At 39.3% G+C, this 25020-nt stretch overlaps 1 protein-coding gene and 1 long non-coding RNA gene across 5 annotated transcripts in view; both read right to left on the bottom strand.

Annotated features, from left to right (window-relative positions):
* Positions 1–914: 914 nt before the first annotated feature.
* On the bottom strand, positions 915–7497 carry LOC142412933 (uncharacterized). Its single transcript, XR_012776643.1, has 4 exons — positions 7003–7497; positions 4656–4800; positions 1878–1994; positions 915–1716 (listed from the first exon to the last, which is right to left on the bottom strand). It is a non-coding gene; the product is annotated as an uncharacterized LOC142412933 (long non-coding RNA).
* Positions 7498–8237: 740 nt separating this feature from the next.
* ATG4C (autophagy related 4C cysteine peptidase) overlaps positions 8238–25020 on the bottom strand; it is a 28119-nt gene continuing 11336 nt past the window's right edge. For 2 of the 4 annotated variants that reach the window (XM_075508900.1, XM_075508899.1), the window contains exons 6-11: positions 24400–24470; positions 22771–22907; positions 19059–19137; positions 18320–18396; positions 13856–13975; positions 8242–9862 (exon numbers count right to left, since the gene is read on the bottom strand). In XM_075508900.1, the coding sequence (XP_075365015.1) occupies positions 9692–9862; positions 13856–13975; positions 18320–18396; positions 19059–19137; positions 22771–22907; positions 24400–24470 (655 nt within the window). In that variant the 3' untranslated portion in view covers positions 8242–9691. Of the gene's footprint in view, positions 9863–13855; positions 13976–18319; positions 18397–19058; positions 19138–22770; positions 22908–24399; positions 24471–25020 lie in introns of all 4 variants that reach the window. The other 2 variants (XM_075508903.1, XM_075508901.1) reach the window with 2 other exon arrangements.

The following is a 25020-nucleotide window of genomic DNA, read 5'->3' as shown; positions in this document are numbered from 1 at the left end:
ATGCTTCCAGCAAATAACAGAGAAGCTGGCTCACCTCAGATGCAGGCTAGGTTCTGTTTATTTTATGAATGCATACAGTCAGTGTATCTGCAGTTTGTCAGCTTATGGTGCTGTTCGTTTAGCTGCTTTGTACCTATACTCACACACGTATATAAAATGTATATGAAAAGTATATTAATATAATTCTATCTCAACAGATTTAATTCTTAAATGCTACATATACTTGTTTAATCTCTCATTTTAGAAGTAGGAAAGGTTAGATTATAACATCAGGTTAGCTCTCTTCGAAGCAGGTAATAATTAAGTTGATTCACTGTTGCAATTACTGTCAAATCCCCCTTAATTACCACGGATTTTATAGCAGCTTCATTATACGTCTGCTGTAATGCATTGTGGCCCAAAGGAGAAGTGTTGCAGGAAATTCTGCATAGCATGTATAATTCTAACCTGCAGTTAAAGCTTCTCGTGAAAGCCTCTGCACTAAATTTATCTTTTTTTGACATTTTTTCCCCTATTATTTAAAGCAGTTGAACTGGAGTAACACCACTAAAATATACACCTAACTTCATAAGTGAAAATTGATCTCTTCACAGGTATTAGGAATAAAAATGGAGAAATGATAAAATTAGCAGTGAATTATTCTTGGGAAACTGCTCAGCAAAAATGAAGAACACTTCTGGTCTGGCATCATGGGGGGGGGGGAGAAAACTTCTGCCCCATCCTGCAAATCACATACCCCTGAAGAACCTTTCCTCGCTTGAGTAGTCCCACTGAATACAGTTTTTAAGGCGGTAAGAATTTGCCAGATCAGTCTGCTATACATCAATATTTTCACCCATTGTTCATTTTACATTTTATAAACTGGATTATACAAACACAAGGCACATGCACAACCAATAGCTTTGGCGGTTTTTATTTCACTTGCACATTGAATATGCTGTTACAGTATATTATAAAAATATTTGATGAAAATAGCAATTTGGGCAATAGTAACACCTATTTTATTATCAATCACACAAGAATTTTTAAAGCAACGCTTCTTTAGAACTGACCTTCCAACTAACTTTTGTAACAACATAGCCTCATGAAACTGCTGCTTTATGGCTCATGTGTCACTGCTTGTTTCCATTGGAAAAATCTTTACAAATCAGGGTCTGTAAATTGAGCCTGCAACAGTTCAAAACAGATAACTGAATAATGTGTCCCATGGATTCTCTTGTAACGAAGGAATTTACTCCACAGAATATATTAGATGCAGAAAGGGCTTCAGTGTCAGTGACACTATTGGCAGCTGTGTTAACAGTTAAGGAGCTGGCTTTGTACAGCAGTACAGTTATTAAATTTCTCCAGAGACCATGACTCATTAATCAAATATTCATACATCTCTGTAAATACACACTGAACAGAGAATACCCTCAGAGTTGAGCATCCCAGCACAAGTGCTCTTTCATGTAACACTGACAAAATCCTGAGAACATGCGGTCATGTTTTGCATTTCTAATGCTGTATGTACTCTGTAGTACCCCAATTCCTAAAAACAGAACACAAATGATCTTACTGATTGCAAGTGTTACACAGTCACAATTAAAATTGCTTCACTATTGCTTCATACCATCTTTTAAAAAGTGAAGACAGTGAATCAATTCTTCTGTTCTTTGTTTACCATCAGACAAGTAACTTTTTCCCATACGGATGGAGAAACCCAAGGCCATGCTCCTATTAATACAAGAATTTGTATTAGCATGAAAACAACAAACCACTGGTTGAACTGTGAAGGCCAAAGAACTTCATATATTTGCAAAGACATGAGCTTGTTGTATTTAACAAATACTGTATTTTGTGTTTCCGCACTGCCATAAAACAGTACGTCTTCTCACCTGCTCCAGGGGAGGCACAAACACGTCTGAACTGAAGTCTTGACCTTGGTCAGGTTGAGATCATGGTTCAGAGCTGAAGCATCTCTCCGTGATCAGCTGAAGCTCTTCTCTATAAGCCTTTGAAAAAATTCATTTTTCTGTTTGAACTCCCCATCCTAATGCATTCATATCTAGGACTTTGGTTTTGACTGTTGCAAGTTCTGATTTATACTTCTGATTCAGGCTCTCTGTGGGTTGAAGTAGTCAGATGCCTTTACACACTTATTTGTAAATGGGGATTATCATATTGCTGAATGTAGATTTTTAAAATTCTGTACTATTGTGCTCTGCTGAACTCAAGGGAACAAGGGAATGGAAGGGAACGACCTGAGTCTTCAAGTCCAACCCCCTGTGCATGGCCAGCACAAAATCCCATATGATCTTGCTAAGAGAAGCGGGATTTACAGATAAATCTTGGAAAGAGGTGAGTATCAGATTATATTCCTTTATAGTTTTTAGAGGCTAGGACATAGAATTCACCCCGGAACCAGTCCCTAACTGCAGATTTTGAAGGGAAATTTGTAAACTTGCATAACATCCTTATATTCTCTAAGTAACTTGCAGATGGCCCAGTTTAAGGATTGAATTCTGATCAGAAAATACTTCCTCTTTTAGTTCCCTTTCTAATAAATATAGATACTCTAGCTTAAGCACCTCCACAGTTCCTACCACATTAATTTCAGTGCATTTTAATTTTCTTTAACAAGGCTTGACATTGACATTTTAAAAAGAAAATCCTCGCCTATATTTAATTAGGGCACTGATTGAGACAGGATGGCAATAACCTCCCACACTTCTTCTGTGTAAGACAAAACCCACGTCACCTTGCTCCACCAGTCAGCACATGGCAATAAAGCAGTTGTGGGTATCTGCTGGGTGCCATGCAGAAAACAGCACGGGGCTACAATTAGAATCCCCCTTGCCTCTTGTCCACAGAAGTACAGGGCCCCAGTCCTGGGCATCCTACAAGTGATCCCACTGCCCTGCATGACCTTATCCACTGACCCAGCTAGCTGCTGGATGTGGATAAATACCTCAAACATTGACTTTAATAACATTCCCTTGGGGCACAGGGATTCACTGGCAGGATCAGAGTGTGGGAAAGGAGGGGCTGGAAAATAAGAATAAAGTGTGAATGCTGAGCGGAGAGCCCACAAAACCTTGGTTTTAACACATGCCTACATACCCACTAGAGCTAGGCGAAAACAGCAAACATTTATTTGCGCATCTTCTTGCATAAATAAAACCCTGCTGATTTGCTTTGATGGCATTTACGACCACATTTATTCATAAACATTAGAGTGAGCAAGTTTTTATTTGCAGGAGCGTTCATAGAAAACAAAAGCATCGTGAATTCTGGTGTGAATAAATACCAGAGAGCTCTCACACGAGAAGGGCTTCTGCAGTCATTAAGTAAAGCTCTTCTTACTATTCACACCGTGGATTCAAACGATTACAGCTGCCCGTGAACTGCTTACAAACAGGGAAGGGAACTGTTTATAAAGCTCAGTTCATCCAATTAGGCAACAGAAACCATCTCAGGAAGATACCCAATCATAGGATCAAACGATGATTACTCAGGGCTCAATCCTGACTCCCTCGAACGCCTCTTTATATCTTTTGGGCAATGCAAATAAGTTACCAGCATTTTAAGACCCCTTTGCATAACGTTGGCATGGCCTAACCGAGACGGTGGGAGGCTGTAACACCTTTGTGCTGCCAGAAAGCAGCTATAGGCTAACAGAGGCTCCAGCCGTAGGGATCGCATAAGGAGCATTAGGCTGAAATACTGCTGTGTGTTGTACCTGACTGTGCTCCACAGCCTTCCGCGCAGGGCTAGGGAAATGTGCTCCACGCACTGGGAAGAAGGAATGCATCCATACTCCTATAATAATCAACTACAGGGTGGTAAAGGACTGTGAAGTAACCTGGCGTATTCTGCCCTCTTGGAGGCTCCTGGTAGCACAAGAGCTGGTGCTCCAGCCTCCCCGAAAAGCCACATCACCTTAGATGAAATTGTTGCATAAACAGAACACAGGGTGGACTGGATTTCAAATATGCTGTTTGTATTCGTTTGTGGCATTACTGACCTTTCATAACTCACTGATGGTTGCTTTTCATTCCATCATTCCAGTTAAGAGATTGTCAATAACTCTGGAAATAAATCAGGTCTCCGGAGTGAGTCCATTTTCTTACTGTAATTAATGGCAAACAGGACATCCTTTCCCTGCCTCCCCAAATACCCTGTTGTGTCCTTCTGGCTGCATTGTGCATAACTGAACTGCTCGCCTGCTTCACATTACCAACGCTTCTGGCTTTGGAGGGTAAGTTAAAAAAAAAAACCACCCACAAAAGACTTTCCTGACAGTAAAAAATTTGTAAGCCAAGGGCAAGGGCAAAAACCAAGACTGGGTCCTGTGGTCGCCTCTCTAGCACAGCCGGGCAGTGGCAGACTCTGCCCATGGCCACTGCAGAGCCAGGCAGTGCTCAGGGGAGGAGGGCGATTCCTTCTTTCACATCCACACTCCCTGTTTTCCAACTGCATTTTCATGCCGATTGCAGATAAATGAACCTGATGCTTAAGTGCCAGTTAACGTACATAGAGCAACCACTTCTTTGCTGTTACTGCTTTAACTAAGGAGCATGTCACCCTGCTAAATGTCAATCATCAGGTGCATTTACCACATTGTTTTAAAAGTGCAAGGTCACATAGGCTCCTCTGGGAGCTAGTCAACTCACCACGAACAGACCTGGACTCACACGGTCTTGCCTTGTACAGAAACCAGGGAAGAGCGGGGTTTGTTCAGAACATGAAGCCAGTGTTGGCTTTGAAAATCAGGCGAGGGGATGCATGGTGTCACCTCAACACCAGTTGCCACCACACCTGTAAGGAAATAGAGCAGCTGCCTTTACGTAGTTCTTACAGTTACCTGCTCATGTTCTTGTCGTTTAGGGGTGTCTCATTAATACTGTGGGAAAAATATAACCGCCAAGGGAGACGTGCTTGGGGGACTCCCACCTAGCTGTTCTCACAGGAGCGGAGCTGCTTGGAGACCTTCAGTAACAAATTAGGGCGGCCTCGGTTTTACAGCTCTGCTGAAGCACAGGAGACTGGCAAGAGGGAAAACAAGTATTTCAAGAAAGGCATCACAAACAAGTAATTCTACTGGTAGCCACAGACGGGCACTAACTTAGTAAGGGCCTCAAGTATCTTTCCATTGCTAGGCCTTCTGGAAGTTGGTCTGCAGTTCTCCAGGCTCTGTTTCTCCCTGAGGTCAGTTATCTCTACCATTAGTAAATAACCCCCTCTCCTAAATGGCCACTTTAGAAATTTCCATTTCATGAGTCCTTATGGGGCAAAACCAGCCTCATCTTTCCCAAGAGCCATCCCTGAGGGTCTGCTGGCTTGTTCCCCACGGAGTTAAAGCAGTGCACTGGGTTTCTCCACGAGTCTCCAGCCCAGTCTAAGACTTTGGGTTGGAAAGTTGTCAGAAATCAGCTGCTGCCTTTCGTGATTGCCTGCAGGGAAGGCGGGTGCTGGCCAAAGGCGTTTCTAAAGGTCGTGCATTTGGCTTGAGACGCCAGTGGCCACAGAGCCAACGGGAAAGGGACGTGGTGGCTGGTGGGTTTTTCCTGTGGAGGAACTGCACAGCCAGCTCACATGGAGAGGTCCTTGACCCTACACCACAAAGGCTACCCGAGCTCCCAGTCCCAGCTACAGCGCTGCTGGGGGAGGGACAAACGCCAACACCTTCGCCATCCGTTCTGAGTGTGATGGGGCTTTGGTCACTGGTCAGGTAGAAGCAAGACAAAGAGGACCCTGAGGTCTGACATTAAGCTTAAAAAATGAGGCCAGTATCTTTGCTAGAAGGGGAAGGCAGAGCCCCAGCTAATCAGGGTCCTGAGGTTGTGTCAAGCTAATATCAGATGTTACAAACACGCAAAGAAATGTTCCTTTTAAGGAAAAAGGAAATGGCAGAAAAGAAAAAAAGAAAAGGGTATTAGGTGATTAAAAGCTCAGACTTTGAAAAGAGCTACTATTTGCCACCTTCTGTGGTACGTGCAGTCTGGTTCCATCAGGCAAGCGAGTAATCAGCCAGTGATTTGTGGAAGTCCTTTAAGAAAATAGGCCACTGCTGGGTGTGTGAGTAACTAATGCTCATTTGGTTTGTGTTTGAAGGCAGCAGCAGCAACAGTGATGACACAAATTAATTGCACGGTTTTCAGGAGATAATGCAGACAAGGTAAAGAGAATTACTATGCGATTAACATAGTTTCCAATTAAAGTCCCCTGTAGTTACTGAAAAACATTAATTTCTAGTAACTTGGTAATTTAACTTGTGTCACCACTGTACACGAGTGCACCAGGGCAACGTATGGGCTTGTCTATGCTTAAGCCTTGTACAGGAAACATGAAAAAAAATCTGAAAATAGCCATTAGTTTTTAACAACTCTTTGTAGCAGGCTTCAAATAAAACACCACTGTGGTAAACTAAAGTATTTGCTAACAGATTAAAGGACCAAAAACCAGCTGCTCTTCTAGCACTGAAGCCTTTCTTGCCCATAGTCAAAAAGGGGAAAAAAAAAAAAATCCAATGTTTAAACAAACTCAGCGAAAGTATTTCAACCATTATGTTTCTTTATCAACAAGTTACAAAAGACCGAGACAAACGAAACTCTTTCGCCCTTCCAGAGAAGTTTGCTGTTGGGATGGCAGAACGGCATTTCTTTTTAACTCTTGGGTACGATAGCTCTTTTATTTCCATTTGACCATTTCCATTACAAGAATACCAAACCAAAGGTCTTTTGAATAGCAGCTCCTTTCTGGGGACACAGCTAGCTTAGCTGGGTATGTGCAGATGGGATTTTTTTAAGGTACCTGAACTTCAGCCAGTGGAGTTCAGGAAGAAAGAAAATTCATCCCTTAGTTCCCATCTCAGATAGAGCTACCTCGACTGCCCATGACCTACTTGTAAGCGTGCAGCAGATACAAAGGCCTGGACGTGGAAAACGTGCACAATTATCAGGCCTGAGCAGTTTTGTTTTAGTCTGATGACAAAATGTGATCACCAGGTAGTGTCATTACCATTTTTATTCCTGCGTATTTCCAGAAACATCCTTCTGCTTTCAGCCTGCCCGTTTCAAAATGTAAGCGTACTTGGTGAGCAGTGTGGGAAGCGTTGTTCCTTTGACGTCGTCCCGATCACCAGGCTTGTTCCCAGTAACGATATGAAGGCTGAAGTCTGCAGCAGGGTAGGATGGATAAAGTCTTTCAAAAGAGCTGTGGGTTTTTCTCTATATGACTTCAGACATATATCAACGGTGTACAGTAACTTTCATTTAGAAAAATAAAAATACCACATAATCGGGCAAGAATTCCACTGTACAGCTATCTGTTTTTCTGAGTTTCACGTAACTCAGTGCCACTTTCAGCTTCATCACAGATACTGCAGACTCCTTTGCGTGAAAGCCTCGGAAGCTTATTACATTTTATTATTATTACTACAACAACAGAAGCTGTAAACTGCAAAGACATTATTGATTCAACTAATCTGCTGAATGCAGATTGTTCTTTACCGTGCATTTGTTAGCCTTTGGGCCAGTCTGGTTTTTAACAGCCTTACACGGCAAGACTTGCAATGCTTCTGGGTGCGAATATTACTCAGCCTTGCATTCTCCTGCAGGAAGCTTTTCCTTGAGCATCTTCCCCTTTCCCAAAGACGCCTGTTCTCTTACCATTCCCTCCAACTCCTCTCATCCCTGCAGGCTGCTGATCATTTTTCCTGTTCTTCTGTGCACTTCAATTAGTTAATGCCTTCCTCATGGCAAGGTAAGCAGAAAGGAGAGCATCAGCGAAACCAGATTCTACTGATTAGATCCCCCTGCTCTGTGACAGAAGCTTTTAATGATGCAGCATAGGATTGCATTTGGTTTTTTTTTAAATGTGAAAGCAAAGTACAACTTCATGTCTAATTTCCTGTCCACTGTTACCCAAAGGAACCACTCAACGGTTTTGCATAATTTTTGCTAAGGCTACATTAACTTGTGCTTCACTAAACAGGAATCTTCTATTTTGTAGCTCTGACATTCACAATTCTCCTCATTTTGACATCTAAATTCCATAAATACGTTGTTTACTCCCTCTTCTGGGCTATTAATGAAAAGTATTAAGTAAGATCAAGCCAAACATCCTCACATACATGCAACATCTAAAAGTAGTATTATGCCAATTCTTGGTAAGATTCAACAGTGCAGAGGTTACTAATTTAGACAAATGATGTGTGGGTTTTTTTTTTCCCCTGAAAACAAGTGAAGACAATCTCATTCTGGCTTTTTGGAATATTAACTCAATTAACACGTGCAAGCACACACTCCGGCCCTGACACATACACACGCTGGATCTAGTTCTGCCTGAAATCAACCTATTAGTCACTTCTTTCTCATAAAAGGAAAAAAGGTGCTTTAATGAATACACACGACGCTTATTATTTGGATCGGCAGCATTTGTGCCTTCTGTGCCTGAACGGCACTTAGAATAGGTTAACATTTGGTTTACAACACAATAATAAAATTTGCCTTTATTGCAAATAAACAGTATTCACACCTCACAATATTGTTTTAGATGCAGGATTAGAGGATCTAATATTAATATAAAAGGCACATGCATTGAATGTTTTCACACCTTTTTTATTTTCCAAGCAGTGTTAATACTTAAATATTGCATTTACTTTGTTAAAACATGAAACTATTTATGTACATTTGTCTGCGATCTGAGAACACCCACCATCAAGTAATCATTTGTACAGTAATAACATGTATCCAAAAAACAACAACAAAAAAAATCACAGCCCAGAATTTTCCACATCCACTCCCCCATTGGCTTTGATTTAAAAGCTGCACTAATAGGAGAGAAGCCTCAACATTATCGTAGTTGAAACAGGAAACAAACACCGCTCTCTTCTAATAATTGTCTTTAGCTGCTTTGATTGGTTGCAGTTAATATTAATAGTATAACCTTTAAAAATTGTGGGGAAAGGTAATACTTTATCTTCACTCCTCATATTAAGGCTCCAAAGCAAGCTTAATGAGAAACCATTATAAAATCATACTGCTAAATAGTATCTTAACTCACAATTCAGCCTATATAATTATATCAGTATTGCAACTGACAATTACTACTGATATATCAAACTTACCTTTCTTACACTGTGCTGCTCAGGATGTGTGTCACGATTACAGCATTAACTAGTAGTTGGGCTTACGTAGCAAGACAGATTCGAGTTCTACCCTTACCACATGAATACAGAACTCAGACTTTAATTACAAACAGAAATAACACGGTCTCAAAACCTATGGATGTGCATCCATGACATAAAACCCAGAGGCAGCCTCTGCTCAGGATTTGTCCTGGACTGACACGACATTAGGGTCACACGTGAGGCTTTAGGGGCTGGGCAAGCTTTTGAAGAGGGCAAGACCAGGACGTAGGCACGTTTCAGCCTACCTGGCTCTAAACAATGCCTTCTACCTTCACTAGCACAACGTGACATTAAACTCATCCAACTAGTAGTGAACAAAAATAATTAGTAAGTACATTTATAAATGACATTTTAAAGACTATTAACATACAAAACATTATCATCTTTATGAAAATAGACCAATTTCAGCACAAGCTTGCCTTTTGGAGGAGGAGGACACATACATTTTTTATTTTTTATTTTTTAAAAGGCAAGTGTTCTCCTGGACAGCTGCCAATAATCTTATCTAAAACGTCCTTAAAGCAAGACAAACTCCTCTGCACTAAATCTTTTTAATCTTTTCTTTTCATCCTCAGAGAAAAGGTCATTTTCTTCATGGACTGGACTGGAAGCAAAGTCATAGTCTTTAGAATGACCCTTTACAAAAGTAAACAAGGGGTATTTCTCCTTAGATGAAGATTTCAGCATCTACAATGTAAAACACATACCAGATAAAACGTTACTTGGAAATGAAGAAAGACAGTAAGTAGTGATACTTATCTGATGATGACTGCAAAGTAAAAAATGCAGTTATTATTATCATCATATTAAAACAAAAGCATTGCACAATCTAAACATCCCCTCCTCCCATTAAACAAACATTTACTTCCATTTCTTCTTCAGGTGGCTGCTGATTTTATGCCTAATCCTGCATCTTGTTCCACACAGATCACCTCTACGTGCTGTTTGTTTCAGCGCAGCTGGAGCTCTTGCAGGAAGAGAAAAAAACTCTACAAAACAGTTAATGGCCGTAACGCTCTCCTCAAGCCCAGGTATGAATTCTGCAGCAACTAAGCATCTCGTGGAGGTATTTTTATTGTAGAATCAGCATGTACAATAATCAATGTTTTTATGAAAAGTTTAACACACATACACCTATGTAAATAAGCCCATCAGAGCACATGGCTAAAAGCAGATTGACAACAGTAATAGGCTGGGGTAACTAGGGTGCCAAAAATCTACATTTATAAATAAGAAAACTGAGCATGTAGAAAGCGGGTGGTGGGGAATGATAAATACTAACACAGATCAGCAAAATACCTTTAATAGCAGATAAAAATCTGCCAAATACTGAAAGACATTTCAGCCTTTCAGGCTGTTTTGGACACTTAATTGTTCACTGATTTTTTTTTTTTAATTTTTTATTTGGTTGGTTTTAATTTCTTACCTGCTTTGGAAAAACAGCACAGTGATGCAGTAACATGCAGAACTACATTAGCCTAGAGGTATACACTGTGTGGAACTAAAATCACTAAACATAATTGCATGAGAACAATTAATCTAAAACAGTAAAAAAACCTAAATAGACCTTTAAACAGTAAGAACTATTTTTAAAAAGACAGTTGGGACTGAGGGGGGAGTTTAAAAAAAATAAACAAAAAAAATCACACTCAGAGTAAAATCGTTGATTTTTACTGTGGTCTGACATTTTCCACTTTATTCTTGTCTATTTTAATTGCATTTGGCTCCTCTAATGTGAAACCTGGGTAAAAAGAGCAAGGAGATACAGGAGAGACACACACAGCCATAAGCAAAAGAAGAGTAACAGATGAACATTAGAAAGAAAAAAAGTTTGTAAGATGTACAAATGCTTTGTTTTCTGCGAAGACTAGATAATTGGATGCAAACCCTTTCATCTCTAGGGGCTGAATACAAGCTGGCTGAGTAGGAACGGAAGTTGATAGCCACATGAAGGCTGTCTGCTGGCCTGTGAAGTGGATGGGGGGACTTAGGCCAGCTCCTAATTGCAAGTTCGCAACAGAAAACTCATCCGAATACTGCACTTCAGGGAATGCATGGTGACCAAACAACCATCGCTCCTTTCAAGATGGTCCCTCCAAATCAGGACAGAAATACACCTGCAGTTCCACTGCCGTTGCCTGTGTTCAAGCTTCCCTGAAACCTCCTTCTCTACAGGTACGTGTAACACCGCTCTCTATGTACTAAGGGAGGTGATGAAATGCTAAATACAGAACGTAAACTAGACAGACAGGCAAAGGCCTAAACAAGAGTCGAGTGGAACTTCGTTAAGATTACTGCAGTTATTGTCAAGCTACATCTCACTCGGCGATCACAGATAATTTGGAACTCTAAAGAACTTGCAAGTTCTTTAGATACCACTGTGATGATTTCCACAGAGAAGTTCATTGACAAACATCAATATTTCTCAGTATTTCAGTGTTAGACTGCAACTGTTGTCACTGCAACAATTAATTGTTTGTGCTGAACTGCATCCAAGTTCAACATTCAATCAGTCCAGTTCTTTAGAGGACTTTTCATTTCTGCTAAGAACCTGGGCTACAAACAGGCAAATGCAGTTGTGGCCCAAGTGGATTATTTATTTGCTGTCATGGGTTTTGACAGGGAAACAACTCACTGCATTAGCAGAAAGACAAGCCTGGTACCAGTTAAGTAACGATGTAAAGTAGCAGCAGAGGCTGTGGCCAGGAAAAGGCAGAGCCGTCCCAGGTGCTGTGCGGAGGCCAGAGCTTCTTGCTGCCCTCTTGGATCTGCCACGTGGTGTTGAGAAGCCAGACAGAAACTGCAGTGCCTGCTCAGTGTTTGTGCTGGAACCGCAAGGCAGAAGTAAGACTACAGCCAGTCAGGAAATCCATCCTTCTCAAGTCTGGATGTGTTTCCAGGTCTCCTGAATCTATCAGCTATTTAATTCCAGGTATTATTAAACTACTTAACAACAGCTGCCTAACTAGCAAGTACAGAAACAAAGGGTAACTTGGATGTGATCTGGATGGAGTTTCACCAATCACTCCAGTTGGGCCCTTGATTTCAATGCCCTAATTTCTCTTATCACTGAATATATGGCTCATAAGGTTTATCCTCACGTAGTAAAAGCTAAATCTTTTCTCCCACCTCTTACTGCCCACAAAAGCAGCAAGAACCTGAATTTTTTAGTCTAGCCTACATCGGGCACACTGGGAGTATGCTGTGCTTATAGTTCAAGAGTTACTGCACTCAAAGTGCAAGCAAAGGGAAAAATAATGGAAGAGCAGGAAAAAACAAAGGATGAGAAGGAAGGACTGAAAGATCATAGAATGTTTCTCACATTGTATTTGTATCCAAATTTTCCTCTATTTTCAAACTTACTGTGCCTGAAATATATTTATATAAAATAATGTCACTAATATTAAAGAACTTCTACCTAAAATACCAGGATAACAGCTCCAAGGCTTAGATCAGCCGTGAGTATTCTCACAACATATGTTCAGAAAAAGAAATTTACTTAATCCCAAACTTGAAAGAAGAGAAAGAAGGAAAAAAGAGAAAGAGAACTTCCAATGCAACCAATTTTGTAATTCGATTTTTTTTTACCATGTTATTACATTCTTTCTTACACATGATAGAACAGGAAAACATGGAAGAACAGAAACTTCACTATTTAAACTTTCCATATGTCCGCTGCTTAGGAACTTCTACTTCTTTAAATTTATTTTCCTCCTCTCTGTGTAAGAATCAAAGAAACAGCTTCAGCATCAATCAGTATCTACTAAAGATTATATATAGTATTAAGTTTAGAAATGCTTTTTTGGCTGTAATACTAATATCACTTAACAGGACATTCAAAATGCTGTACAAACATTAATCCTTTGCGCTGTTGTGATAACCGCTGTGGTTAGAATATTAATACTGTGACCATCTGCTGCTGCCACTGCATCCTTCCACTGACTATTTTTTAAAATCACAGAACGCAGTTATTTGCTACCACAGCTAACACAACGTATTAATAACGCTGTATTTCATACATCACAGACTGTAGTAATCAAGGAAAAAGAAGTCAGTTGCATTTGGACCTGAACGAACCTATACCCCTGTTTTCCCAGTGGAAGGACACGATCGGACGGATTTGCTGGGCGATACCTGCTCCGCAGACTTGAGAACATTGGAGCTGTGTTTATGATCTGGTAACACACTCCAGTGCCCTCAGACCGCGCACTCGGGCGGAGGAGAACGACAGCCGGCTCGGCCGCCCGCCCCGCTCCCCGCCCGCCGGCCCTGACAGACCCGCGGGCGGCGCCGGGCCCGGGGCGCGGCGGGGCGGCTGCGGAGCGCTGCCCATCGCAACAGCGCCACCTGGTGGGCCCGCCCGTGCCCTGCCGCCAGTCCCTCGGCCGCCGCCGCCGCAGGCCGGATCTCCTCAGGCAGCCCGGGCTCTCCCCGGGCACCCCCAAGCGCTCCCCGGGCTCTCGCCAGGCACCCCCGAGCTCTCGCCAGGCACTTACATACTGGTAAATCGGATGACATGAAAAACGGCCTAGATTGCTCATGATTATAAAAGCAGCAATAAATATCAATAAAAGAATGATGCCTACTCAGAAGAGTGAAGCTGATTCTCTCCCCTTATCCATACACAGTCCGTACACACCGGTCTGGCTGAGGAATCAATTTGGTAACTTCGACACCTACCTTCGTTATTTCTTCAGAAGCCTTCTCAAAGTCCTGCACAGTTCTACAATAAAATCCTATTGTGCAGCTCGGATCCATTTTTTTGAATGACATCTTCTTGGGAGAAGGACAGTGGAATGACTGCAAGTTTCAAGATTAAAAAACATGAAAGACATGGTTAAGGTTGAGAATGCTATAGACCAATGCATTTACTTTTTTTCCCACCAACAGCTTTAACACACAATCCCCTCTATCACTTGAATTAAAACCCAGCACATACTTTAGAAGTCACTTCTTCCACACACCCCCCCCCAAACATTCGAGTAATTCCACTCTTCCCCACGTGTACAAAACCTCCCGCTGTTTACGCTGGATTCACCAAACTTGCACACAACACCATGTTAGTTTGAAATCTGTCAGAGGTCTGCCGCTCCAAGCAGTACTTTATGAATATTCCCAAGGCAGAGGAGGTGAATGCTCTTCTGCAAATTGAATTTGTAACAGCTTTTGCACTACCTTACAATTACTGCTTCACTACCACCGCCCATTGCCCCTTTCCCTCCCCCAGCCTCTATAAAAGAGACATAATGGAATAAACCAACCTCATGCATTTTCCTTTAGTAAACGGAATTGGTTTAAAAACCCACAAAACCCATAAAAGCAAAATCCTATTACAATAATCCACAAGTCGGAAAAAAACAAACAACATGCCCTGCTTTATAAATGTTTTTTTCCCTAATGTGAAATCTCTTTTCATGACAGATGATGCTCTGACAGTGCTGTGAACTGACACTATCAGCAGCCATGCTATAAGAAAAAACAAATATACTAAACCCTTCCCCACACTCCTTGTTCACGGTTTATGAGAGAAAAGATAAGTATATGCTATCTACCCTGATGATGTGTTTGTTTATTGCAGGAACTGTAGTTTTGGTGAAGCTCATTGTCTTATAACTGAAATTATTTGGTCACCACGACTGTCTCTCAAAGGCAGTCCTCTTCATTCTGCTTCTAACGTGCAGGACTACCCAGTCATCCTGCCTCTAGTAAATCACTAGCAATCCTGCTACAGCTGCTCAGTAACAAACGTTCACACACCACGGCCGCACCACGCTGCAACGGAGATACCCCTGTACTAAAACGCGGATTTTGTTTTTCATGAACTTCCCCCAGTGATCAATACTCTCCAGTGAATAGTCTGTGCTATTTCTTTTCACATTTACATGTAAGCTGTGCACAGCTCACAGGTCTTCCAGCACGGCGCTGGTCAGCACAGGACCAGGACAGCTTACCAACACAACAGTAACGCCAGTGCAGAGCAACCCAGGAGATTTCTTACCAACGCCACGGTGTTTCCTCTACAAAGGATAACTAACAACTGTTACAATCTAATTTGACTACAGCAACAGCAAGTCCTGACAGCTAACATCAAGCAGTCTACACTAGAAACCCATTTTATCTTTTTTTTTTAATCTTTTTTTTTTGCCAGTCAGAAAAGTCAATCTACAGAAGATGACAGTGCTAGTTACCTAATTCAAGTATATCTGTCAGTGTAATAGATTTACATATTGAAGTATATTGTTCTTTACTTGTGATTACAAACCTGAGAGGTATTTCTATTAAACCTCTGCTAAAAAATATAAGCAAAGATGAGAAGTACTATTTCTACAAGATTGATTTTAGTCACTGTTTTTCCTCCTAATTCTGTTCAAATTTTATATGCGGAAATTGTATTTTGGATATTAATTCCCAAGTAAAATACATAAATCGAACCCTGCCTTACACATCACATTTCAGCAACAACACTGTAACTACAGTTGTGCTGTACTGTTCAAGGCAGTAGTCTCAATGCTACACAAATCACTGCACAACAAAGAGAACTGGGTAGGCTTTTTTTTTTCCCCCCACTCCTCCAAACAAATGGATTCTGGACGCCAATACAGAGCGGATTGATTTCCAACTTATTCTGGACAATTTGTCAATTTTGAAAATACTCCCTACAGATAAATCTAACAAGCAACTATCCACACTAAGAAAGCAATTTCGGTTTACTTTTGACATTTCTGGACAAAGATATAATACTATTAAATGCACTAAGCATTAAATTGCAATATATTTTCCGTCTGCAGAAAAGCACTAGGATATGATCAAGCCAAGCTGGTAGCTCGCGTACCTTCAAAATACATTTTAAAACCTTATTATTATTTGGAAATCCATATTAATGCCAGTCTGCAGCACAATCTGGAGAATTAGTCATGGGAACAGAAACCAAAAAGATGCGTATTTTTTGTAGCTTGGCCACTGAGCTGTGGTGTGACCTTAAGGAAGTCACTTCAGCTCTGCTTCTTTGTGCTCTTCCCATCTTTTGTCTGGCTTACCCAATTAAACTGTAAAATCTTCAGAGAAGGCACTGTATTTTACTACAGTTATTAGCATAAAGGGGCAAGGATCTTGGCTATAATCTCTGGTTGCTGCCACAGTACAAATAGGTAGAGCTGGGACTCACCAACTCTTCATCCAAATATCTCAACGGGGTAAATCTAAAGGCATCTCTAGAAATAATGACAGTTTCTGTATAGGATATTTTCTGATACATTTTGCTGCTATGTTCCTTTTTTTAATTCAGAACCTTCTAATTTGCTAGAGAATCTTACACTTGTATATTATATGTCATGCTAATTAAAGCATCTCGTTAAGCATAAATGCTGAAAAATACATAGTGTTTGCTTTAGGTCGGCCCTAGGATTTGACATTAGCCCTGTGTAAGTCCTTTGATGTATATAAGTACTTTTCCTAAATACTATTTGATGGTATTTTGATTAAGGTATTGTGATCAACTTCAACGTATGTTAACAGATCTTTCTTTTCATGGTAACAATAGAGAGGATCCTTGCAGTTCACTCCACTGTTCTCAGTTTAAGTTAACTCTTGGCTGCTATACAGAACAGAAGCCGTGAAGATATATAACTTCATTACACATCATCTGACTTACATTCTAAGTGTAAACAGCCAATTTAAGATCACCTACTCAATTCCTCAGGTGTGAGTTTGAGTTGCGTATGACTCACTTCCACTGTTTACAGGACTTTACTGCAAACCTTTAAGAATTCTCCATTCAGTAGCTAGTATTTTAGAGGTGGTGGAGATAAATACATATTCCTCTTCCTTATTTAAATGCAATATGTTGTTTCTGAAGCTGTGTTTCCACATTTAGGAGTACTTAACTTCACAGAACACAGTGGCATGAGGAACCACTACTAATAACCAACTCAAGAGCAGTTGATGCTGTCCTAAGCAGTGGATGCACCCAGAGAGTGTTTCTACACTGAATGAGGAGTTGCTCTGAGGAGGCTGGAAGTTCATGTGGAACTTGGACACAAGATCAAGAAGGAGAGTTTGTATGGATGGCACCGAGTACTTCCACTGTGAGTACTGTGGCTATTGAACACTTACTTCTGCAACTGGTAATGTTTTCCCATGGTACTTGGAAGTTGAGTTCTTTAATAACCTCCTTTAGCTCTATCTATTTTCAATGCAAGTTATTTGGCAAGAGGTTAAAGAAAAGGGAGAACACTATTGTAAAACAAACAAACAAACAAACAACAAACATGATTTGTAAGACCTAGGCACAGCCTGACAAGATACATTCACTACATCTAGATGCACCCAGAAAGTCGTGGCCTAGAAAGGGGTCGGGGGGGGGGGAGAACGAGTGAACACAGCACCTACACTTTCAGACCTGTCAGCTTCTTGGAAACTACTATTCCATAAAGATAGCTTGATTAAAAATAATAATAAAACTCGTTAAAAGAAACAGTTCAAAAGACTTAAAGACTTGAGTAAAATTCATCTAGTCAACCACAAACCTCAGTGATAAGCCTCAAATATTTCCACTTGTATGAAGCTAAAAAAAGTGACCTGCAAATTTGTTAGGAGCAAAAGTTACATTTAAAATGACAACCACCTACTCCAGTATAGAAATATTATGAATTCCTGGATAAAGAAGCAGCAGGCAAACCTATAGGAACTCCAGTTCCAAACTGACAACAGGCTCCTACTATTGAATACTACAGTAATTCTCTCCATGGTGTTGACTGCAACTTGAATTTAAAATAAAATAAAATAAAATAGACTAAAAAGACAAACTAACAAAACCAAATCCAAATAATTCAGGTTTAAATACTCCAAATATTGTCCATTTTCTTTGATGGAAAATTACTTAAAGGAAGTGATCATCTATTTTCGAGGTCTTCTGATCATTAAAAAGAAACAGATGAAGATTAATGAAGTAAAAATTAAAACCCCATATTGAGTTTTTAACTTCTGGTCATTTTTGTTGATTATAGGCCTATAAAGAAGGGCAGAACTTTGATAAATAACATGTAACTGTAAACCCATAAAGATGCAGCTAGCTAGAACATCTCTAAATAATTAGTGTTTGATTCATATGGGAAGAAAACAGCGCCAGGTCTATATCCATACTACCTCAAGAGGGAAATCCTTTATGCTGACATCTACAAAAGATTGGCAGTAATGAGGATCCATGTAAATCAAACTGTCATCTACAAGGACAAAACAGAAGACAAGTAATTCAAAAAACACCTTATTATTACACTGCTTACAATCCAATTTCTATGCAGAACAGCTGAAAAAAAAGCCAGCAAGTAACTGCTTGCCAGGCTGATATTCATTGACTGAAGCATAGGTTTTTGCAGGACAGATTAACTTTTGCATAATCAAATATGCTTGTATAAGCAGAATTTTTATAAAGTGATGAGACTGTCATTTAATTTTTGGTGATAAAATTACTTTTACAAACACACAATTATATTCTGGAGTTTGCATATGAAAAATGCATTGCGCTACTTCATCCTGACAGGAAGAATATATTGCTTGTCATTTAAGCATCAACTAACACCACTTAAACTAGTAAAAAGTAAATACGTAAATAAGAACTGCCAGATAGTAACAGCAAACGCTCCTGAAGTTTGGTGAAACAGATAAATTATACCTTGTTTATGCAACAATGGAAATTAAATGTACATTTTACAGAATCCAATTACTATATGGGGTAAATGACAAATGACTGGACTTGGGTAGATATGATGAATTAATAAGGTACTCATTTTGCTATTTTAATCATGTTATTTCCCACTGGTTCGATATTAACTTCCTAACTCTTAAAGAAAAATATTGAAGAGACATAACATATTAAAACACTAACCTTGAAATCCAGCAAAGTAATATGACTGCTTGGGTTTGCCACCAATAATACCCACACAATACTCAAGGCTTAAAATTCCCTATAAGCAGAACATTAAATAATTAGGACAGTGTTAAACAGAGTAAGTATTAAACTGAATTAAAATCTTTGCTCTTTCTTTACTGTTTTTAGGCAAATAACTTTTCTTTTTTTTTCTTTTAAAGACTGACTTCATGATTTTCTGGGGCTTGACTCAATTTTTAGAAGCTTACAACTGACCAAAGTGAAAACATACCACCAGATCTTCCAGAGAAAGTTCTCCCTTTTCATGAGATGCCCATACATTGGGAGAATTGGCAGTATCATTTTCGGGGAGGAGACAAAACGTAATGTCATACAAGTTGAGCACAGGTTGCTCAGTCAAGAGATATCTAAGTATTCAGATTTACAGAGTTCATACACATTTACATTCTGTGGCCCTGGGGGCTCTCTTCTTTTTGCATTCAAATGTCTAGAGTATGAACTTTTACATCATAGGGAGAAATGCCAGTTGAAGCAAGAGTAATTACAAGATACAGCTCTAAAAACAGCAGCCCAAAATATGGGAGGAGAGAGAGATAACACAACAGACAAGCCCCATAAATCTTACTGGATGTTGACTGTGAGGGTAGGGGAATCAGAACCATCAGTATGTAGCAACTTTGAGAAAGAGACATTACAAATACACCTAAATGAGATTCCAGGAGGGACATAGGGTGAAAGACAGGAATAATTTCAGTCTGGAGGTGTAAAGAAAGAAATATACTCCTCTACCCACGGCAAAGCTAGGAGCCACCAAGGACAGAAAGAATTGGTGTATCGGCCATGGGCTACAGTCACACCAGTGCTGCCCGTGTATTTCTGTTCATTCAGGTTGAAAAGAGTTGGGTTCTGTAATCCGCGTGTCTGCACCAGCACACAAACTTAGCAGACTTCTCATTACACAATAAAATGTTGATTTTATGGATATACCTTCTAGTGCTGGGGAGAAGGATTTACCTGTATACACAAAGTTTTGCCAAGACAAGAACATTGCAGTCGTTTAACTGACTGAAAATTCCTCTATCACCCAGAAGCTCTGGATGTAGTCACAGACAATGGACACCAAAGAAATCACCCTTCATCATTTCTCTGTTAAAAGAAGTACCTAGCAAAGGAATGGAAGAAGGCACGGAGGACTTTCCTCCCTCTCCCTTCAACTTATTTCTACTCTTCTTGCTGTTTCACGAGGTTCTGTTTCTTACCAGGGCTCATTAGGATTTTTTGTGAATATTCAGTCTTGGCTTAACACAGTTCTCCATTAGTTATCCCACCAACTCCAGCGGGAGCTGCATTTTGCCAACACTGAGCACTTCGGAAAGCTGAGCCCAACTGTTCTAATGCAATTGAAGGCCAAGACCATTAAATACTCTGAAAACTGATCAGCCTTTAAATGTCCATAAATCACAGTGGTTTTCCTGTGGCACTAGGCAAGTGTTGGGTCCAAAAACTTGGATGCTGGCCCGAACTGGGACAGCAATCCAGAAGACTATCAGTTGAGCTAAAGTGAAATCTCCATCAGCTGGCAGTCATATCTATATCCTCTCCTCCAAGAGATCAACCAGTAAAAGTATGACCATTATACATATACATTATCATGTGTAAGTAGGGAAAATTTCTCTCAACAAAACGATTGATATTTCATGTACTAGTAAGACCAAAGCTTCTCGAGATAAAATTTTCCCTGCTTAGACAATGATAAAGTAATGGAACATAACAAACTGTCGTACTCCTCACCTGAGACGCTAACAAAGTCAACTTCAGCATGGTTTATATGGGTTAAGAGAAAGTGCTGCTTATTTAAAGTATGAATGAGAAGGTTTTTTTAGAAAATGCTCCTCAATGGCTGAGCATTACAGAACACTGAGACAGATCAGAGGCAAAGGCTGAAACAGCTAAGGAGGACATGTCCTCTGCCAGTGAAACAGAAAGGGAACAAAGCTACTTACAGTAATGAATAACTGTTTAATCTATGGGAATTTTCTTGTAAAAGTGAATTATAAAAAATTTATCAATTTTCATCCATAAATATAAAACCCTTTGTAAAAATTACCTCTTGTACTACGTTCTAAAATCTGCATTTTTAACTTAAATCCAGACCCCAAAAAATGTAGTCGCTTCTTGTGAACAGTCAAGATAGAGACTGGAGTGACTAATATACGCAATTGAAAGCCCTCTTATCACAGTCTCCATAATAACAGACTGCAAAAGGCAGTACCAGACTTGGTAAATGAGCAGCAGAAATCATCCCGGTAAAGCCAGTTGTACAAGGCGAGCTTAGATAACCCGACTGTGCTATGAAACCCAGCGCCACGCAAACATATTTTACTCTGGCAAAAGAGTGTTTTTGAGAGCTAAATTGAGAAAGCTTCTGCAGGGTAAAAATAGCCATGCATATCCATCAATAATAAAAGCCAGTATTAAAGAACTGGAGTCACTTTTCTTTTGCTGAGGAAGCCTTATGAAAGTTGAAGCAGCAACTGTTTGTTAGCTCACAAACGAAGGCACAGTGTGTTTTCCTGGACGTGACTGATTCAAAGGCTTTTTTGCAGTTAACGTTGAAAGTTAAAGTAAGGTTGCTGTAGATCATGTCTGCGACCACAGGCTTATCTTAGCTGTGTCAGAATTAATCAGAAAAGAACTAAAACTTGCCAAAACCAACTGTCTGAAAATACAAGGAAAAGAATCAGGAAAGAAAAACAATTTATTAGTTCATCACTTAAATAAAAGGCTTCACCACTCTGTCTCCCCATGCCATTAAAAACCAAACGTTTCCTAAAATTTTACAGAGAAGACACAGTCACAAAAAAATTATGTGACAGACTCTGAGATTTTGTACATGCTACTAAATTGTGGTATTTTAAAAATTAAAACAAGAATTTAAAGACAGATAAACAGCAGCATGGAAAATGATGAAGCAGCAGGGCTAAGAGAACAATCTCTTCCCTAAGAGAAGTATTCTTCTGCTCAAGAGGTAGGATCACAGTACATCTTCAGGTGTTAGCACCATAAGCAGAACCTCTGCTGAAAAAAAGAGGACAGCATAGGCTTTCTCCTTGAGTTTTACTTTTACCCAGTTCGTTTTTATTTGTAGTAAGTGCTTGCTACTCCTGCATCACTGTCCTTAGAAACATTCATCCTAATGTCCAGATAGTGAAAAAACATTTGAAGTAGTGACTAAAGATATCAAAAAATTCTAGCCCCTTTCTTAAGAGGAAGAAAAAGACAAAAGAAAATGGGAAGAACAGACAAGCAACAACCTTAAACCATCTGACATTTAAGAAAATAAGAAACAGAATAAGGAATTTGGTATATTTATATTTTAAAATGCTGACTGATACTTAATATAGCACAACTCTAATAGCATATGTAACTGAATTACCATTTGTAATTTGAGCCACTGCATTAATGTCTTTTCAGGTAGCTCCTTTAGGAGTAGGACAGTTATCAGTGCTTTACCAAGGGACATCATGTGCTCTGCAATTATGTCTGATCTTGTAATAGGGAAATTTAAAATCTGTAAAGTCAAACTTTACAACCTTCAACTGTAAAATCACCACCACACATTTAATAGGTAGAAGATTACCATCATGAAGTCGCTTTTCATATCACCTAGTGCTACTATTTGAAAAATGATTGAACTCTCATTTCATACCTTTACAAACTCTAAGTAGTCCATGTTTGTTCTCTCTCCACCGAGTCTCACAGGAACTAATATAATTACAGCTTTTGTGCCTGCTTTTCCAGAATCCATAGAAGAACACTGTCTGTCAATAACATCTGAACTGTAGACTGAAAGGAGACACACGGAAATATGCATATTTAAAATATAACCGCTAGCTTTTACAGAGACACACCTACAACGTGTCATCATTTAGTCTGACAAACTAACACTACAGTCCTTCAAAATATTACTGTCCTCCTGAAATGTAACTCTTGAGTGACTGATTAAAAACAGTGTTATGCCTCCTTATTTTCAGCAATATTTTGTAGAATGGTAGTGTACTGCTGCTGAGATAAGATACATTGTCAGGAAAATGCAGAAGGGGTAGGTGAGAAAACCAATAAATATATATTGGCTTAATATAAAATTCTTCTAAAAGGAGTAATTTAAAACTTGAAAGCCTACAGCTAACAGAAACATCTACATGTTAAAGGAATAAAAGACAATAATTTATTTAAATAAATACTCAAGTTCGCTGGCTAAAGTTAACACAACAGTCACTGAAAATGAGTGAAAAACCTTAATGTAGTATTATTGCTTATTCCCTCCAAACGAAGAGAGATGCAAAAAATCATCACCAGAACAAAGAAGCGAAAAATTAATAGAATTTTAAGTTTCCCCTGTCATCGTAAGTCAGCTGAAACTGGTTTGTAGCGTATGATTAAACAGTATCTCTTTAAAACCAGTTTGATTGATTACCCAGGGATGTCGGTCTCGTATGTCCTATCCCAAGATCGGTTATGACATAACTAAAATTTCTGGCAGCTAAACATGGCTACTGAAGTAATACATTGTGCTTAGATTTGAAAGACTATAGTCATTAGTGTAAAGTTTCACCACACGTTTAGTTTATCTTGTCATCATTTTCTGCTCCTGAACATCCAGAGCTCTAAGCTCCTCTGCCCGTTATTGATTATTTAAAATGCCACGTTGGAGCAGAAGAAAGGTTACCACTGACTCTGGTTCACTATCCTGCTCACATCTTTGAACTCCAAGTGAAAATGACTTCTTACTATTCTAAGAGACTGGTGCAGTGGGTTTTTTTTCCTCTAGAAAAACTGGTAAGAGAGAATCCTGTGATGCAAAAGACAAATAAATTGTAACTAACAAATCTACTTTAACTGAACTGAAGTATTTCTCAGGTTTTTGGTTGCTTTTTGGGGGTTATTTTTAATAAGATATGGAAGTTCTTACTAGCTTATTGCTAAACCAACATTGAAGTGAGTACAAAACAGATTATTAACTGATTTAAATCCAAAATAAAAAGTTACAACAGGCAGATTGTAAGAAAAAGTTATCTTGCTGGATTTGGAATTCTGCTATCTTCCACTATAAGATACCAAACAAGCAATGTACAAAGCTTTCAAGTTGTGATGTCCGATTCTCAAAGAGAACAAACATCTGCATATATCAAGAACCCCTTTATCTACATAATCTCAATTTTGTGGATCCATTTTTGAGTTTATTTTTTTCCTTTAGAGCTCTATTGTTAAGTGCTTACTGAAAGGCATAAAAAGCGTCTAAAATGTTTGCAAAAATCTACATAATCACAACATTTACCTGTACAATCCTGAGCAACATAGACTGTTACTCCTTGTAGCTCAGGGTCTCTTGCTTCTTCAACAGCTTTTCTAAGTACAAACACAAGACTATTTAACTCATCTCTGATTTTAAAGAAATTAACAGTAAATAAACATGAATTATTTGATTTTTAGAAACAGGTTGATTTTAATTGTTTCTCATTGGGGTTTTTTTGTTTGTTTGCTTTTTAATTCAAGACACCTTCCATTCCTGATAACTACACAAGGGGGTGGTGGTGGGGGTTGGTTGTTTGTTTTTAAACACTGGATACCAAGATCCAGTGTATATGGCAGCATGTTTTTCCCAAGACAATGTCTGGCTATTTAGAAGAAACAATGAAAACCACAAAAAAAAAAAAGCCCAAATAAACACATTAACTTATAGTGAAATTCATATTCACTACCTAATCTTTCTGTTTATAACAATTTTCTGTCATGTGTATTGGGATAATAAAGGATGAATTTGCTGACAAAAATATTATTTTCATCTTGATAGATCTCTTCAGTTGACCTCAGTTCATATAACTAGCCACAAATTAGCACCTCATGTCTATGGAAATAAAGGCTAGCACATAAAGAGCTGTAAGGTTTCACCAAAACT

This window comes from Mycteria americana, chromosome 7, assembly GCF_035582795.1.
Source record: "Mycteria americana isolate JAX WOST 10 ecotype Jacksonville Zoo and Gardens chromosome 7, USCA_MyAme_1.0, whole genome shotgun sequence".
In the NCBI taxonomy this organism is placed as follows: Eukaryota; Metazoa; Chordata; class Aves; order Ciconiiformes; family Ciconiidae; genus Mycteria; species Mycteria americana.
The sequence above is the reverse complement of the archived record's forward strand: the minus strand, read 5'-3'. Positions and strand labels throughout refer to the sequence as shown.